The following is an 18,687-nucleotide window of genomic DNA, read 5'->3' as shown; positions in this document are numbered from 1 at the left end:
TGAAGTTAAATAATTTTCCCAAACAGACTTACAGTAAGTCTGGATCTGTGTTTTTCGAATGGCGATAAGCATATATTATTACGTCATAGACGAGGAATACGAGAATTTTTCGTAAACAACTTTTTGACTACAACGAAGGCGCAACAAGTAAGATTTACGATTTGGATAGCAAAAGCTTTCGAAAACATTGTAAATAACGGCGGCAATTATTTTTGAAAGGGTGCGTACTGTACAACGTATATGTGTGACTTTTTAATTTTCTTTGTATCAATTTTTTTAAGGTAAAATTTTTGTTAGGCTGCTAGTGATACAGATTCAGTATCACTACAGTACAGTTTTTGCTGAAAAATGAATGACTAGATCGAGTCAATATGTATGTATTTTTATTACTTTTTGTAGCTTGGTTTGCAAAATTAGACCCTTCTCTAGCAAACAGCCTTATGCTTACAGTACCCTTAATCCGACCCTGGTTTAAGGTCAACTATACAAGGTATCCTTCAAGTCACAGCCTTACAAGTTACTAGCATTATACTCACATAAAAAAGGTACAAAAGCCACTTAAAACGGCACAATGGGTTGTAATTTGATTAAAATCTTGATTTTCAACGAAGATACAAACACAATTAGCGAGTAGTTTACCGGGTTCTTTTTCCCAGACTATACCCAAGCCTTACTCTGTCAATTTTTCAGACTCAATGAGTTTACGCAGGAAGTTATCAAGTGCTTTTGCACAACGCAGCATTAAGGCTTCATTGTTTCGCGGCTCCCATAAGAGTTATTAACTATTTAAGGGCTGATATACAACTAATGGAACATTATGTTGTTTAATGCGACAAACATGTGCAGCAAAACAGTTTGGACTAAGACATGGCTCATATTAATTAAGTAAGTACTATGGTAATTTCTCAGGTGTATTTCGCTTACAAAAGTTCAGTGAAGAGAATTTTGCCGAAAACAATTTGGCTGCTGTAGGCTACTTAGTATTTCGGTGGCTTTGGTAAACGTTTATAATGCCACGAACGAAAAGCCAATATATTTTTCAATCCTGTACCTTGGCCACTTCATTTAGTGAACTATATTTCTGCAGAAAAAAGAACCTTTTACTGTATGTAGGCGAGCCACTTCTAATTGTGACGCAACACAAGTTGGGCCAGTCGTGGTTTAACGCAGTGCTGAAAGTGTTTACAACCTACTTACTTAGCGAAAGGCTCTTTTCAGTAAAGCTATAGGTCAATGATGGCAACAGCCAAAGGCAGTCAATGTGCCGAAGAAACACAAGGACAAAGTCTGATAGCACAGGAACAAAAGCAAGCGGATGAACAGGTATGTTGGCTTTTATATGTTAACCTAACAGGTAACAGCTCATTTTCTAAATTAGATTGCTGTTTAAAGTTAAGTTTTGAAACTATGTATTCGGAGAATAAAAGTTTGTTATGCAAAGATTTTGGAAAACAGGCCGCCAAGACTAGTTTTGGCGCTGTTCTGGAATTCCTACCACCTTTTTAGGTACAGTTTGAAAACCAGTCGTGAAAATTGAACTTGCAAACTTGGATAATAAGTTTAAGGATACTTGACCCACCCGAACCCAACGCTAACCAGCACCCTAATCCAAATAATACGCACTGATTTAATAAAACTTGAGGCAGGATTCTAGACAAGCGCCAAAGTTGTAACTAGGATATGATTAAGTTTGATTTATAGCCTGTGGCGGTTTTGACAATTTGAATCCTTTGCAATGCATAAACTCCCATAGTCAGTATAATGTGTTAATTGCTATCACATATAGCGTCGGTCAGCAGCAATTCTGCTAGCTTTGCACAATTTGTTAATTGCTTTTCGATGCAAATACACGCCGCTTTTGATAACCAAACTGTTTTAACATGTTCTGTATCCTCTCCAGCAAAAAAATACGACTGTTTTTTTTTTGTGATCTTTAGAAAAATAATGAATAATTTGTTGGCAATAGCATATTTTACAGTCATTTGAGAGAGCGCAAATAGAATTGCTTTCTTATGTGGCAATTTACAGATCTATTATTAGATCTAAAAGTGAAAAACGTTTTTATCTGCTTAAAGGGATTTGGTAAATAAAGAAGATACATGTTTCGATACGAGCTTGTGTCATTTTCAGATAGTGTGGGTCTGTGGGCATATTCCCTGAAGATGATTCAACTTCGAATCGAAACGTCTTAATTAAAGAGGATGTTGATCTACTCGTCCTTTTTGGCTTTGCAATTCATTATCAAGCTACAATAGATTAGTTTTTATCTCGGACATTTTTGTTTCGTTTTAAAAGGTTAAAATAGCAACTGCATTGGTTTCTTTTTGTGGACAACTTTATCTCTATTATCATATGTTTTTGACATTTCTTGTTTATTTTTGTCTCAGCCAAAGGCCAAAGCGGCGCCATTGGAACCGGAGGCCCTGGACGGGGGTTGGGGCTGGGTGGTCGTTGGGGCCGCATTCGTTATTTACGTCATCGTATTTGGCACCGTACGGTAAGTCAAACTCAAAATGGCACCTATACTCAAAATGTGCCTGTACCTGAAACAATTTAAATTTTAATAGAACATTGCATAAGAAACAGCCTCATTTTGACATTTGTAACCCTCATTTTGGCGCCTGGGACATAAATATCCCACCGCCCACCCCTAGCTACACCTCTGAGTACACGTACCACGATTTGACCCCTGTCACTAATATACAGTGTTGTAATGACTTGACTTAAGTGCACTTAAGACACTGTTTTTAAATTAATTGTCTTGACTTAAGTCTTTTTAGCGAAATCTCCTGACTTGAATTCTGTATTATAGGCAAAATGACTTGAATTGACTTAAGTTTTTTTAACAAATGACTTGACCCGACTCGGGTCTTTTGGACAAATCAACGTATAAAGATTTTTATAAAATTTGGGTATTTTTCCTAATTTTTGCGTATAGAATGATTTTCTTGCTATACGTTATAACGGTTATACGTTCAAACAAACTGCGTTTATGTTTCTTTTTAATTTCATGACAATGACTTGTTATTTAATTAAAAAGGCTTGACTTGGACTTAATACCCGATGCACAGTGGTAGTATCGGTACATGTGCGATAATTAATAGAGGAGTTTCGAGCATGATTTACCATCAACCGCAGCAATTCTACCAAATTAAATTATTCGAAAATTAGAAGGTTAACAACTGGAGATACCTAAACTTTTGAACGTTAAAGCAAATGATGGTCTAATAACCTGGATATGCTTGTGAACGTTTCAACTTAATCTATCTTGCTTGTTTGCACACTGTTATGACGTCATTTGGGTTTGGAAAGAAATGTCAAGCATCGAACATCGCTATGCTTAGCGCAGGCGGGAAACAGTTATGAATGGCCACGAAAAAAAACTTGCACGTATGAGTGGATACGCATTTTATCTACTTTCCTATCGCCCTAGGGAGAAAGATGATTTTAATCGTAGCCTCAAGAAAACGTTTTTCTATCTGCTCATACGAAAAACGTCATAGAAATTATGAAAAATTATAAGTAACCGGTAAAACCCAAGCAATTTTTCGTGTTTTTACTTTGCCATAAAAACAGCGCACCGTTTAATAATATGTCGCGTGTTAGTCATATCTCCCATAAACGTTTATGATTGTATATATGGTAACGTTAGTGTTGTAATCACATTGACTTAATGAACTTAAGTCACTGTCAATGAGTTAACTTGTTCTTATAATGTCACGACTGCGACTTGACTTGGGCAACTGTCGACTTGGACTGGAACTTTGTTGGACCTGGGACTCTGTTATTTTCCAAATAATTTAATTGTAACTGGTGGTTTTCAAAAGGACTTGTTTCAACGGCAACACTCAACGACACTATAACGTTAAAGAATAGTTGATCTAAAGCAGGGGTGGCAACCTATGGCCCGCGGGCCAGATCGACGCATATCATGCGGCCCGCGACCTTTTTACAAACTGGGTACGAGGCCATTTCACATACTTTTTTAGTCATTTCAATTAAAGCAGAATTATTTGGCGCTTTGCGCAAATCTTGTTCTTCAATCGAGTGTAACATGTAGTTAGACCACCTTTTAATTGTAAAATACCTTTGTTTTATTCCTTATTACCAGTCGAACAGTCTTATTCATTTCGGACAAAGCAATTCGCGGCATGCGACCACGGCGCTTTAAATGGGCGGTAACCTTTAGCGTGTCAACAAGGGGCTAATGGGGTCGCTAAGGGGTCTTCAACGGGCGCCTATAACCCTTCCTGGGACGTCCTTGTCTGAAAATACAGTCGTGGGTCACAGGGTGTCAAAAACAGAAGGCACCGTGTACAGTCGTTGTTTGCAAAAGCTATTTTGCCGTCTGTCTGTAGGCGAGCGACCAGTGCTTTTCAACCTTTAAATTTTCCATCCGCACTTTCTTATTTCGGAAAATATCCATCCGCACGAAACAAGCACAGTAAGTTTGCAACCCAAGTTTTTTTTTGTGAAATAACATTGAAATGGTTTGTGTATTAAAACCGTGTGCCTTAGACCGATATAAAATAGATAGATTAAGCTGTGAACCACTATATGAACCACTATACGAGACTATATTACTGCACCTGTAACGCATAAGCGGACGCACCAGCTTATTTGATTACTGTATTACATATAATAAAAAAAAAAAAAAAATAACATGCACCATTTTCATCCGCACGAAGTTTGTCATCCGCACTACAATTTTTTTCATCCGCACAAGTGCGTACCATCCCACAGGTTGAAAAGCACTGATCTAGACTATCCGAGTTGTCTAATCGACGAACTAAAGCTTTAAGCTGGTTGTAATTTTGATCTAATTTGCGATTACTTGTGCATTATAATTTTAGTCCTAATCTAATTTGCGATTTTAGCGATAATGCTACCTTGTCTGGTTTTGGCTTTTTTCTATTTTTTAGCTGTAATCAGATGAAAAAAGGCCTAAAAGGTGCCAATTTTGGCTTAATATTCTTAATCACCTAAATTCCTCTTGAAAACTGCGATTTTTTTTAAATTATTGTAAATAAATTAAAGCCAATTCTCATTCAGGGATTAATGTAAATCTTTTCTTTGTATGTTCGATAATTCGAATTATAAACTTGATATAACTGAAAACTAGTTGTCCAACTCTGTTTTCCGGTTGGCCGCCTAATTTCGATATTTAATGTTGTTTGGGTAATTGCAAGCCAAATGTGAGGTACCAGCGGCCCAATTAAGTTAGCAAAAGATGCATCGCGACGTTAAAAAAGTTGCTGAAAGTGAGAACAGCGACATCAAAAGGTCGAGATGCGCTTATCTTGTCGAAAGGGTCTGTTTGTTTTTGTCGCAAATGGCTGACGAATGTCGACAACATCACGTTTCGTCCGTCACGCGTTGCGCGCGCATTGCTGCCATGGCAACGGCACGTAAAATTACCCATTGTTGCCCCCCACCCCTTACTTAACGGGGACGGACAAATGTGGAACACATACCTATAGATCAATTATCTATACTTCTGGGTATTAAGATAAACGAGATAAAGGCAAATACGCATTAATTTATACTACGGAGTAAGACCTAAATCATAAAAACAAGTTCTATACCTGTCGGAATAACGCGTAAATGGCCCAAATTACATCTAAAACTGCAGGGAGAGGGCATGGGACGATTGGGGGACTCCCCTTAGGCCAGGGGTGGGTAACCTACGGCAGATCCGGCCAACGCAAAACATCCGGCTCGCGACCTATTTTACAAACTAGGCACGAGGCCATTCCTTTTATTTTTAGGCTATTTCAACTACGTAAAAATAAATTTCTTTTGCGTTTTGCCCTTTGCGCAAATCTTGTTCATGCATCGAGTGCAGCTTTTAGTTTGGCCCCTTCTTAATTGCAATATACTCTAGTTTCATCCTTGATTGACAGTCGTTGCTGTTGCTATAATAAGATGCGCATAAAGTCTACACCGTTTGAATTTAATGACCCGCAGTGACCTTTTTTGAGATTGGCTTTGAGTTGTACAAAACCTAAAAGAAATTGCAAAGCCGATACAGAAGTAGATTAAATTGTGCGACTGCTTCCAATAATTATTTTTACTGTTCATAAATGATAAATCCAAACCGTTATACAATGCCTCTGTTAGGATTGTGATAGCGAATATGCTTTGGGGTTAAGAAGCCTATTTATCTTCTATTTTTAATGTAATACTTTCTAAAAAAAGTCTGTCGGAAAGAAAAAAAGCTCTACGTTGAAAAAAAAAAATATATACGAATATTTATATATTTTTCTATGTTACGCAATCATTGTTCAGAATACGTATTTTTAGATTCAAATTCACCAGAAAATAGCCTTTAAATTCACGAACGACACTGGTCGCCTACTCCAGCAGGGTGAATGACAAAGAAAACAAAACATGGCAGAAATGCGCGGATTAAATTGGTATCAGATCGGCACCGATATTACGATATTATCGTAACCGATCCCATATTATCCGAAATCCCTAGTTATTATAAATTTTAATCCTCATTTAAAACAAAAGTAATTTATGTTTCTCTTTTTCTCGTTTTAATATTTCGAGTTTTCCATTGGCGTTAAATATACAACTTTTTTATGTCTTTCCAGATGCCAAAGCGTTCTATTCGTGCCGATTATGGAAGAGTATGACGCCCTCTACTCGAGTGTGGGGTGGGTAACTGCACTCGCAACTCTCGGCTTCGCATTCGCGGGTGAGTAGTCGAATAGCCGAGTTATGTGAGTAGTCGAGTTATGTGAGTAGTCGAGTTAGGTGAGTGGTTGAGTTATGTGAGTAGGCGAATTTGGGGAATAGTTGGATTCATGTGAATGGGCAAGTTATGTGAGTGGTCGAGTTAGGTGAGTGGTTGAGTTATGTGAGTAGGCAAGTTATGTGTTTTGGCGAATTTGGAATGTGTTTGTTATATCATTTTACCATTCTAACTACCGGTTACTCTATAAACCAGTTGTTAATTAAAATGACATTGCTTAGTTGTTTTAAAAAGTTAAAAAAGTTTTTTTTTTAAACGGGGCCACGGTGTAAAAAAATGTCCCCGAGTTAAGTGATAAAGCTGGGTGGGTGAAATATTCGAGTTATGTGAGAAGTCAAGTTTGAATCACACTCGAGTCCGCGTTTTTATGGGAGTAATTTGGTTAGGCGAGTAGCTAGGGGTAGGTTAATTAGAAAATTGGGTGAGTAGTCAATGAGGGTAAGTAGCCGAGTTATATAAGCATCCAAGATGGGTGAGAAATTGCGTTAGCTGAGAAGTTTTTGTACTCGTGTTGCAGAGCATAACATTTTTTTATTAGGGACATTTCCTGAAATGACGGTCTACTGATTGACCCCATTAAAAGAACCATGTCTAAACTTTGTTTGATAAAATACTAATAATACTAATATTTTTATTGTTTATATTCGGATCTAAGCTGCTGGTTGTTTTCTTTTATCCATTTTAAAAAAATATAAAAAAATATTTATATCTAAATCAACTGATTCCTAAACTTGCAGGAATGAATAGTGTTTAAGGTTTTCCGTGAAATGCTTCTATAAAAACTCACAAGATTGGTCAAAAAGTAAAAATAAATCAAGCAGTTACAGCCACTTCGATTTAATTTATTTATTTTTTGAGGAAATTTTTTTTTGCAGGGATTTTATTTTATTTTTTTGCAGGGATTTTATCTGCCCCCCTAATGGCGAAGTTCGGCCATCGCACAGCTGCCATGGTTGGAGGGGTGGTCGCGTGTCTTTCTTACGTCATAGCGGTGTTTGCGCCAAGTCTCGCGGTCCTCGACGTATTCGCCGGATTCTTGGCAGGTAAAGTTTCAAACCGCGATTGCAAAATAGACCGGGTTTCTAAAGGTTTAAACGCTGGGTGATAATTTTTTAACCCGTACGCAAGAAAATTTTAGAGTTGACGTCACAAGTTGCCTTCAAAATAAACTGAGGGAGGGTGAGGTGAAATTTCGTTGTGGTGCATAAATTTTTGAAAATCTTAGTTGAAATACTTTCAAGAAGATAAAATCTTACACTGGTATATCTTCTTCAAATAACCAAGTCGGAACACTGCTTAGCTGTTACAATTTAAATAACGAAGTTGGGTAACACATGATAGAGTAGTACGGTGCTAAACATTTGTGAATTGTGTCGTTTTATGTGCTTTATATATAAGTATTACGCTTTTCGCGACGTTATCTTCTGTGCGAACTTCTGATCAATATTCGAAATTAGAAAGTATGGCGATACGCAAAAGTAAATGGTCGTTAGCTGCGCGAGAGCTTTTCTATTATAATTGTTTTCCTTGTGTTTGTTTGCCATTATATTTATTACTAAAAAAATCGATTTATTTTTAACCGGTGAATTGAAATTCGACTAGTCGCCTGACAAGGTTGACGACCCCTGGATCGACCTGTATTGCTAAAGTATTACGCGACTAAAACTGGTTGAGAACCACTGCTTTATTGAGTTACTTTAACATTCGAACTAATATTTGTTTATTTCTTGCATCAGAATCAATTTATTGTCACAGGTGTTGGTCTCGGTATATCATTCGTGTGTGCGCCTGTCCTTGTCGGATTTTACTTCAAAAAACGACGAGCTCTGGCCACCAACATCGCAAGCATAGGTAAGCATTATAGCTGCAGGGGATATTGAGGTTAGACAACTACACAGTCCTCGTTTTCCTATACAGGTTACCAGTGTTGTAATGACTTGACTGCTGTGCACTCAAGTCACTGTTTTTAAATTACTTGACTTGACTTAAGTCTTTTGGACAAAACGACTTGACTTGACTTAACGCTTTTAAACAAACAAACTTGGTTTGTACTTATGTCTTTTCGACGAATGACTTGGGTAAAGTGTTTTCATTAGGCAATTTTTATAAAATTGGGGTATTTATTTTAATTTTTGCACCTAAAACAATTTGCTTTTAATATGTTGCGTTAATTGTATTTTTTTTAATAATAAGTAATTGCTCATAATTTGTTTTTTTACCAGTTTTAATGGTTTAAAGTTTTATTTCAATGATAAGGACTTGAGTTGATTTGCTCTAAAATGACTTGACTGGGACCTGACTTGTCATTTATTCTAAATGACTTGACTTGAACTTAGTTATTTTGCAAATGACTTGACTGGGACTTGAGTCATTTCGAACTTTTCACAATTTTTTTTTCAAATTTTTTTTCTTAAAATTGTGCGACAACCCTAAAAAAACGCGTCAATTGACAGGTGGATCTACCGGCACCTTTATAGTGTGTCCGCTCAACGGTTTTCTCATCAGCATCTACGGCCTGCGAGGTTACCTCCTAATAATGGCCGCCGTCTTCCTAAACCTATCGGTAGCTGGCGCCCTCATGCGGCCAATATCGCTTTCTATGCGACTCGCCAAGGGTGGATCCCCCAAAGCGAAAGGCGGAGACTCGGAAATGAGGGTGGTTGAACAAAATGACAAGGTGAGGGGGTGTCTGGCTGTCCGTATTTTTCTTAATGAACATTCTCGTAGTTTGACTGTTTTTTTTTTTCACTGTTTGCTATATTTATTTCTTTGTTTGCCTTTTTGTATCAAATATTTTAAATTACATTTATTTTGCTAATTAGCCTTTATCGATTTGGGCAGCACTATTATTTTGTACAAAATGCGTTGAGAAATCAGTACGAAATATTTTTTTCAAAAATGCGAGAAAAATATAAGCGTAGTAATTTTAATAGCATACTGTGCGCAGGTTTTTGCAAAATAACCAAAAAGATCCAATAGAATCTTAAGACATTCTTTTACTTGATTCTTTTGTATTTTAATGAAATGTTGCCCAATCTAATAATTCAAGGTTACGAAATTGTATTCTACGTTTTATAACAAACCCAACGCCACTATATGCTCCAACTAAATGGAAACATCATTTCCCAGGAAGACGAAAATAACGAGAAAGCTCTCATCGAGCAAGAAGTTGTGGATAAACCAGCTGCAGCTGCCAAACCATGGACATCTCTGCTAAGGAGACCAGCTTACATTGTCTACTGCATCAGTCAACTCATATTTCTCGCCGGTTTTATCGTCAATCAACTCTACATTGTCCCCTTCGCCGAAATTGAGGTACATTGTGATTATTGCTTCTCGAATCCTAAAAACATATTGGTTGAGTAATTTTTTTCTCCTTTTTCGGTATAGTTTATTTTAAGGTGTGTGTTGTGCGCCAATGTTAATGAACTACCCAACTTCAAACCGTTTTCTCTTTGACGTCGCGCATATACATACTCGAAACGATCTTGGTGTTGAAGGGTTTTTCTTATTATGCTATGTGCGTTTTTACGAGAGATTTTCACATTTAATTGAATGTAATGTAAAAAGCGACAACCATCGTAATGTTACCTCTTTTGTGAGCAGTGCCTTTATACTAGGCAGTAGATTTTTTGCTACAATGACTACTTTTATTGTAAATATTGTTACAAATTCAACTTTTATTGTAAATATTGTTAGTCTACAAATTCTGTAGTTTGATTGACTTCAAACGCAATTTAAAGCTTTGAGAACCTGTAACAAAATACGTGTTAAACACATCCTGAAAATGTGGTTTCTACGAACAAAATTCAGTTGCCTAAATCGCGAATTTACCCATGTATGACGTAATTACATGATTTTCTCCCCCCAGTTAGGCGTGTCTCCCCTCCAAGCCCCCCTCATCATGTCAATCGCAGCAGCCACCGAAGTTTTCTCAAGGATCGGTTTTGGAATCCTCGGCGACATTCAGAGGTGAATTATATTTCTCTATTTTTCATCAGGACAGTTTTTTTTTCTGTTTTGCAATGCCAGTAAAATGAAGCTGTATGACGATGAGAATAAAAATAATATAATTATGACGCTGTGTTTTGTGTATCTGACCAGTTGGTTGATGAAAATGTGATACCGGTGTTCAGTCGTGACTTTAGCAATAACCCCCTAAATTGGTAAACTCGTTCGACTTTGAGCAATAGGTCAACTAGAAACAGAAAACACAAAATGTAGCAATCTGATGGTTTTGCCTGCAACTGTGAAATAACTTCATTTTATAACAAAATGTTAGACAAAAACAATTAATTTTAAGTCATTTGAAAACAGTGACCTAGGTCATTATAACACTGATTTTTAGAGTTAATTTTATCAATTTGGGTTTTACAAATATGTATTAATGACGTCATTAAGTGGTAATTTTGCCCGAAACATCGGTATCAGACTCAAACGGAAACTGCCAGACATCCGTGCGCGCCATTCCGGTGTATAGAAATGTCTTTAACATTTATTTGAACTGCTATTTTGTAGCATCAACCTGGTTCTGATGTTCGCTATACTGGTTAACGCATTATATGTTTATTGCCCAGCATTGCATCGCATATTGCCACCGAAAAGTTTGACGTATAAAACGTGTGTAACGTATTTCCCCTTGTTTGCACAAGTAAATTTTTACCCAAAAATTCCGGTAAATAATTAATTTTTCCAGTTTATTTCTATTATTTTTTCCCAGCATCAACAGAGTGCTGACGTTCGCTGCAGTCCTGGGTTTTGTGAACGTTTCCTTTAAATGTGAATATAATGGCTAGAGGTTGTAGTGAAATGAATATGAAAGTCTGTGCAGAAGAATGGTTTAAACGTTTTGATTAACACTTTATTCATTTTCAACGCGCTCTTAAAGTATTATTCTAAACTTTCAAAATATGTTACCAAAACTTCTGTATGGGATTTGATATTCATTTGACGTTTGATTACAACCTCTAGCCCAGGGGTTTGCAAACTTTTTTTACCGCGGACCCCTAAAATTTTTTTTGACATCGCGTAAACCACGATAGGCAAAGTTTTTCAAAAAATGACGTCATGAATTGACGTCACAATACAAATGAACTTCATAAATCTGTTGATTTTGGTCTAAAAAAATGTGAAAGTGAAATGGAGTCTAAATGCATTCTGTGCAAAACTGTTTTGTTTTTAATTAAACTGCTTTCTTTGAAAAAATGATTAGTTTTTAAATTTAATATTTCTATTAGGCCTTCATAGCCCACCTAAAACCAATTTAAGGACCCCCAAGGGGTCGATGGACCCCAGTTTAAGAACCCCTGCTCTAGCCATTGATTATTTCCTACTGTTTATTGCAAATTATTTCCTACTGTTTATTGCAAAAGAAAATTCCTACAAAAAATATAAAATTGATTTTTTACGTTTATTCATGTTATTTTTTTGCCCAGCATCAACAGAGTGCTGATGTTTGCTGCAGTCCTGGCTGTACTTGCAGTGTGCGGTCTTATCGTGCCACTCACAAATTCCTTCGAAAGCCTAGCCGCAATGGCAGCTGTGAGCGGATTGTTCCAAGTAAGTTGACCCCACTGACACCCCAAGGGGTAGGGGGGATAAGAGGTGCAAAATGATGCCTTGTCGGTAGAATAAAGTCCGTTTTTGATTTTTTTTTGCACTCAGATAGGGTCACCGGGTCATATTTAGTACTATAGGCACGCACAAGTATTTGCATTCCTGTTTTATGACAAGTTGCCGTTTTTTAGGCTGCTTTTCTGAAAACCCGGGTTATCTTTCGCAATTTTAAAATGTACGTTTTTTGCGATAATTGTTAAATCGTTCATTCAATCGTGTTTTAAAGACAAAATTAAGTCCTTATGGCTTCTTGGTAACATTTTTTTTCGTTTTTTTAACGAACGCGCAACTGGTAAACTTTGTTTGTCTTACAGGCTTATATCTACTAAATTTCAATCAGATTCTAACCAAACTTTGTAAAGGTAGAATAAAGCGAGTTCGTTTTTTTTGCACTCAGATGGTGGCACAGGTCACCTGTTAGTGCTATATGCACGCACAAGTATTTGGGTTTCTGTGTTATAGGAACTTGTTGTTTTAGGGCTACTATGTCGGAAAACGCAGGTTCCCGGGTTATTCTTCACAATTTTGAAATGTTACTTATTTCGCGTTTCATTAAAGTAAATTGTTGAATCGTTCACAGTCGTGTTTTAAACACAAAATTAGGTCTTACGAATGGCTTCCTGGTAGCAATAATTTTTTCGTTTTCCCAAGAGACGCACAACTCTTAAACTTTGATTTTTTTGCGGGTTTAAATAGTAGTAAATTTCTAACAAATTCTATCTAACTTTTTCTAAATCACAGTCAAAACGATTTAATTGAATGTTTGTGAATTATTACCGAGCAAGTCGATATTCTTTACCACGCATAATAACATTTTTTTAAGCGTAATACCAATGTACACCGAAAGCCATTGCAGACTCACCGAGTCTGTTGATCTATGATGCAAGCAGGGCAGACTAGAAAAACAACTAGCCTGCAGTGAGGTTCGAACTCACGACCTCCGGTCAAGCCGGGACCGTCGCTCTACCAACTGAGCTATGTAGGCTCAGAAGGTAACGAGTCGAGAAACAACCATGCGCCAATGCTTGCTCAATCTGTTATACCAATGTATTTTCTTTTTAAAACTAGGGGACGAAAAAAGATGCGGAACCCAACTGCGAAAAATAATACGAGCACTTGAACGTTTTTCTCTGATGCTTGAGAACGCCAACGTCTGTTTGGCCGTGTGCATTTACGCAATTAATCTCACTCTAACCAAGTGTTTCTCAACCTTTTTTCGCAGCAACCCAAAAACTAAGCGTAAATTTAACAGCGATGCTTTGGCGACTCAATTTTATTCACTGAACTTTTTATAAGTGAAAAAAAACTCCAGTCAATAAGCCCGAGATAAGAACAACACCAACGTCAGAATAAAACACAATTCGAAATAAGGCCTAATGGTATTAGTACCGTCTAAATCGGAATAAGTCCTAAACCCGTCAGAAAAACACCTAAATGATCATAATCAGACATATACAACTTTTTACCTAACCCCAAACCTCACCCCCAAGTACATAACTTTCTCCCCTAATAATTTCAACCCTAACCTATTTTTAACCCCACCCATTAAGCTTTAATAACCGCAAACAGGGACAAACATTCCGGTGCTAAACAGCGGCGCCCTAACGGCGCCGTCAAACTGGGGCGCCCAAACTTAGTCACCAAAACGGCCGGTGCCAGACCGACGGCCCCCGATCGTCCCATACCCTCTCTTATTGTGTGTTCCAAACAAAACATAAGACAAATATAAAATAAATTCCAATTTAGTTATGTAGTTCTCAAAACAGATTTAAGAAATCTTTTTCTGGACCGATATTAGTAAATGTAACCGTGCCATACCCGGGTCACAAAACGCAACTTAACCGCCTTTTAAGCATTCTTCTCGAAGCTATGGCTCTCCAGTTTGGAAATCGCCAGGGCAATATTTATCGTTGCCACTCTTAATTCTTGCAAAGTCGCAATGAATTTTTTTAAGAACGTGTAAATGTTTTGACCTGACTGAACGGACCTTAGAAGGTTTTCGATATAATTGACTCGAAGGTTGTTCGCGGGTTGCTTAACCTATTGTTTCAAATACTTAAGTGCAACGACCTGGCTAATTATAAAAACAACATTTCTGTTATTACCTATGTTTCTTCAACTTAACTTATTCTTATTAACTTATTAGGGAAATGTCTTTTGAGAGAATTTGAAGCTGGTAAAGAAGTTGTTTATTTAAAATTTAATTATAGAGAAACTGCGGGGAATTTACCCAAAATACTCTAGTCAACATAGGCTTTATAGTATAGACTTTTTATGGTATAAAGTTTATACCATAAAAAGTCTAAAACTAAGAAGAAACCTGGAAATGAACATCAAATAAACTCTTACCGCCATTTAAAAGAGTATTTCACCCCAGCAAAATTTGTCTTTTTTAATGTCAAAATCTATCGAGAAATAGCTCTTTTTAGCATAGGCACTTTAAGCTGCACCTGTCTGACTGGTTACGTTTACGCAGTTCCTGTAGCTCACGTTACGCAACGTTTACGCACTTGGCTAGGTCACGTTACGCAAATGGAAATTTATCGCACGTACTCTGAAAGGTTGTTTTACATAGTAATTGCATTTTCGCCTTGTTTTTTAGTGTAGCGTACTAACAAAATAAATCTTACTTTATTAGTTTATGATCATGGCAAAAAATAAAAAAAAACTGTTAAAAAAATATTTTTTTAAATTTTACAGAAAGTTTTTTGTCTAGAAACTGATGGTGCCTATTCATAGGGCTAAATATATTTTAAGAAATCATCTATTTCACTACTCCATCTTGCCCCTACAAAAAAACTATATTTTTAGTAAAAATAGCATTCTTACCCTTAAAAAGTAAAAACTGTTTAGTAAAAGAAATTTCAATATCTTGCCCTTAACAAAAAAATTAGTTAATTGCCAGTAAAAATAAATTTAAATATTACTGTTTTAAGGTTCCTATATGTCAAACAATAATTCGCTGTTGCGTACTACACCAAGTAAAACACTATAAGCTTAAAAATCTGTTTACGAACTTTTGTGCATGCTTTTTGCAAATTTTTTTCATTGTGTGTATTTACATTTCGCTTATGTTTAGGGTGGGTTCTCTGGTATATCTGTTGTGATCCTCGCCGACATTGTAGGTTTAAAGTTGTACGGCCCAGCGTTGGGAATCAGCACCTTCATCAATGGAATCGGAACCTTGTTGTCACCTCCCTTAGTTGGTGAGTCTAGATTAGAACGTTGAAGATCTTCCAGGATTCTTATTCCTTGTTAAATGGTCGTTTTTCGTTTGATTTAACAATTTTTAGACTGGTGATTGCGGGCCGGATTACTGTAACGATTCAAGATGGCCGGCCGAATTTAAAATTTTGTTTTAAGTTTTTTTTTGTTTGGAACTTAATTGACATGGTTAATCAAAGAAAACCCCATTAATAAATAAAACTATCTATCAAAGAAAACTCTGAAAATTTAATAGTGAAAATAACGGCCCAAATAGAAGCAAAAAGCGACATGCTTTATAACCTGAAAATTGATTTCCAAAATATAAAAAAAGCTTTGAAACCGCCGTTTAGTTTGTATTACATCAAAACTTCGATTATATTTGCACCCTATGAATTTTCTGTTTTAAAACTATTATTGACCGTATTTTAAGAACACTAAGAAATTATTTCGTGGGCCGGATGAATTAAACTGCCGGGCCGCATTTAGCCCGCTGGCCGTAGTTTGGTGATTCCTGGTTTAGGCCTCTGTTAAAATAAAACTTAGTTTTTGTGATCTGGTATTAAGCTTAGTGTAAAGTCTGAAAATCACGGATGGGTTTCAGTTTCAAAAGTTAGGATCATCCACACAAGTATAGGCATTTAGGCAACAAAACACTTGTTGTATCCAGCTTGTTTAAATATAACGCCACCTTTAACGAACAACTTGTTTATTCAAGGGCTTGCCGTTGACTCGACCAAGAAACCAAGCACTGCTTTGTTCATCGGAGCAGGAATACTGATGCTCGGCGCATTTATGTCCTTCATGATACAGGTGAGTTAAAAACAGCCCAGATCAGCGTTTTTCCACCAGCTACGAACACATGTCACAAAACAAGGCCAAAAAGTAAACGGACCATAATGTTCGGCTTTCAAAGCATAGAAATCTTGTTTGAAACAGGAACTGGGCTTTTTCACAAACTCACACTACTCGCTTGTGTATTGTAGGGGCGAATCAAAAATTTGGGGGAGAGGAGATAAGACCGGGTGCCCCCTGGATTCGCCTTTGTCATTAAACTATCGATAAACTTACAAACGATGATAAAAATACCAATTTTACCTTGCAGTTCGAGAAAAATTACCACTTTTTAATTAACTTTTTGTTATTCGTTTTAATCAGTGGGGTTGTAGTAGTGTGTTGCAACCAGAATTAAATAAGCGAACAGTTGTTTATTACTGTTAAAAAACAGGAAGATTGCTACAGTACGAAACAACGAGACAATGCTGATTTTTATTGGTTTAAATTCCCAGGTGGCGCTCAACTACGAGAAACGACAGCTGAAGAAAATTGCACCGAGAGTCAAAGAGTCAAAACGAAGTGTGACAAGCTTGTAGACCAGCCTGCATTCTTTTTACTTTACCTATATTATTTCGAGGAAGTATATGCGGCGTGCAGCCAATGTTTTACGTTTTGAACACGTGTAAAATGACGTCCTGCTGTTTTTTTGTCGATTTTGAAGCTGTCTTATTCTGGTAAGCCCCTTTTTCTGTCATTTGTTTGGCGAAACTGAAAGTTTTAAAATGCCGTCTTAGCATAAAATGCGTTTTTTAAATCTAGCACGTACGGTACGTTTGTTGCCATATTTTATAGGGTTTCCACAATTTTGTGATTTTTTTCTATGTTTTTTAAGACCTAAATTTATTTTGCACGACGTTTTTTATTCTAATTTTAAAACAAAATAGTATAAATTCCATGGTCAACAAAATTTAAAATATTTTTTTTAATAGTAATATGTAGTTTTAACGGCAGAACTAGCAACTTAAGCTTGACATAAAATATAATCATGGTTTTTTTTTAAAGATTCTTTAATACCTAATCACTTTAAAAACATTCATTAACTTTTAAAACATCCAACTTTGTGACAATCCTGTTTTAGAGCAGTGAACCTGTAGCCAATTAACTGGAAATGGGGATTTTGACAATTTTGTTGTGATATCGTTGATTTGACATTAAGAACGCAAATGGCTTTTCAATAAATTAAAGTTTTTTAATGAATTGCAAAGTCAGAAAGGTTGAGTAGATCGACGTCATCTTGATTAAGACGTTTCGATACGAACTTGTATCATTTTTAGTTCTTCAAGATGATACTTGTTCATATCGAAACGTCTTAATCAAGATGATGTCGATCTACTCGACCTTTTTGGCTTTACAATTCATTATCAAGCTACTTACAGATCCGTGCATAGCGACCCAATTAAATTTTTATGCTTATTTAAATTCAAATTGTTACTTTCAAATGTTCTTAATTACTTATTGTTGCAGCACTTTCTAAATTTAAAAAAAGAGTAATTCAAATTTATAACATTTATCAAATTTAACACAGGGAAAAGGAAACCTAAAAAGAACCACTGTTTTAGTGTTGAGTCGTTTATTGAATTAGAGCCTTTGCCTTTATGCATCACGCTATACAAAATAATCGTTGTATTTTTTCGCTGAGTAAACTATGCTGTTTTTTACCCAATAAAAGAACTTCTTTTCATTTAATTTTTACTTCATTTTGTCCTTAAAAAAGCTTTTTTTTTTTATTAAAAATTTGCAATTAAAAAAAACTTATTCTTAAACTTAAAAAAAAAAAGTAGGCAATGTTTAGTGAAAAAATCTTCGATATTTACCGTCAACACAAAAACTAGTTGATTGTTAGTAAAAACAGTTTCAATCTCACCCTTTCAAAAAACAAGTAAATTAACAGCTATTGAAAAATCAGTTATAGGTCAAAATAAATGCAATGTAATCCTTGAATAACTAGTGAATTGCAGAAAAAAGATACTTTAGCCTAAATTAAACTGAACACTGTGATAAGATTAGGACCGATAGCTACGTATTCTGTATTATTCCACTTTTAAATTCTCCACACACGCAACAAAACAGAGTCGAACAGTTGACACAAGTAAATTAAATAAAAAATATGCGAAAAATAAGCACAAAGCAAAAAAAGAGCAATATGCCAGCCTGAAAAAACGGTTGAACATGTTTTACGAGTTCCATTAAACGTTATTCGGCTGCAAATTCGTTTGGAAGTTGAGAATTTGCAAACAAATTTACTGAAGTACTGAGCAATGTTTAAAGTG

General features: G+C 36.2%; 1 protein-coding gene across 1 annotated transcript; it reads left to right on the top strand.

Annotated features, from left to right (window-relative positions):
- Positions 1-1,165: 1,165 nt before the first annotated feature.
- Positions 1,166-17,539, top strand: LOC146131866 (monocarboxylate transporter 2-like). Its single transcript, XM_083397076.1, has 12 exons — positions 1,166-1,323; positions 2,388-2,497; positions 6,600-6,703; positions 7,660-7,803; positions 8,516-8,611; positions 9,214-9,437; positions 9,890-10,075; positions 10,632-10,732; positions 12,196-12,319; positions 15,456-15,582; positions 16,299-16,393; positions 16,870-17,539. Exons 1-12 carry the CDS (start codon positions 1,234-1,236, stop codon positions 16,951-16,953), a joined length of 1,485 nt encoding a protein of 494 aa, XP_083253202.1. The 5' UTR covers positions 1,166-1,233; the 3' UTR covers positions 16,954-17,539.
- The last annotated feature ends 1,148 nt before the right edge of the window (positions 17,540-18,687 follow it).

This window comes from Ascidiella aspersa, chromosome 9 (assembly GCF_963924565.1).
Source record: "Ascidiella aspersa chromosome 9, kaAscAspe10.2, whole genome shotgun sequence".
NCBI lineage: Eukaryota > Metazoa > Chordata > Ascidiacea > Phlebobranchia > Ascidiidae > Ascidiella > Ascidiella aspersa.
This window is presented reverse-complemented; position numbering and strand designations above follow the sequence as displayed.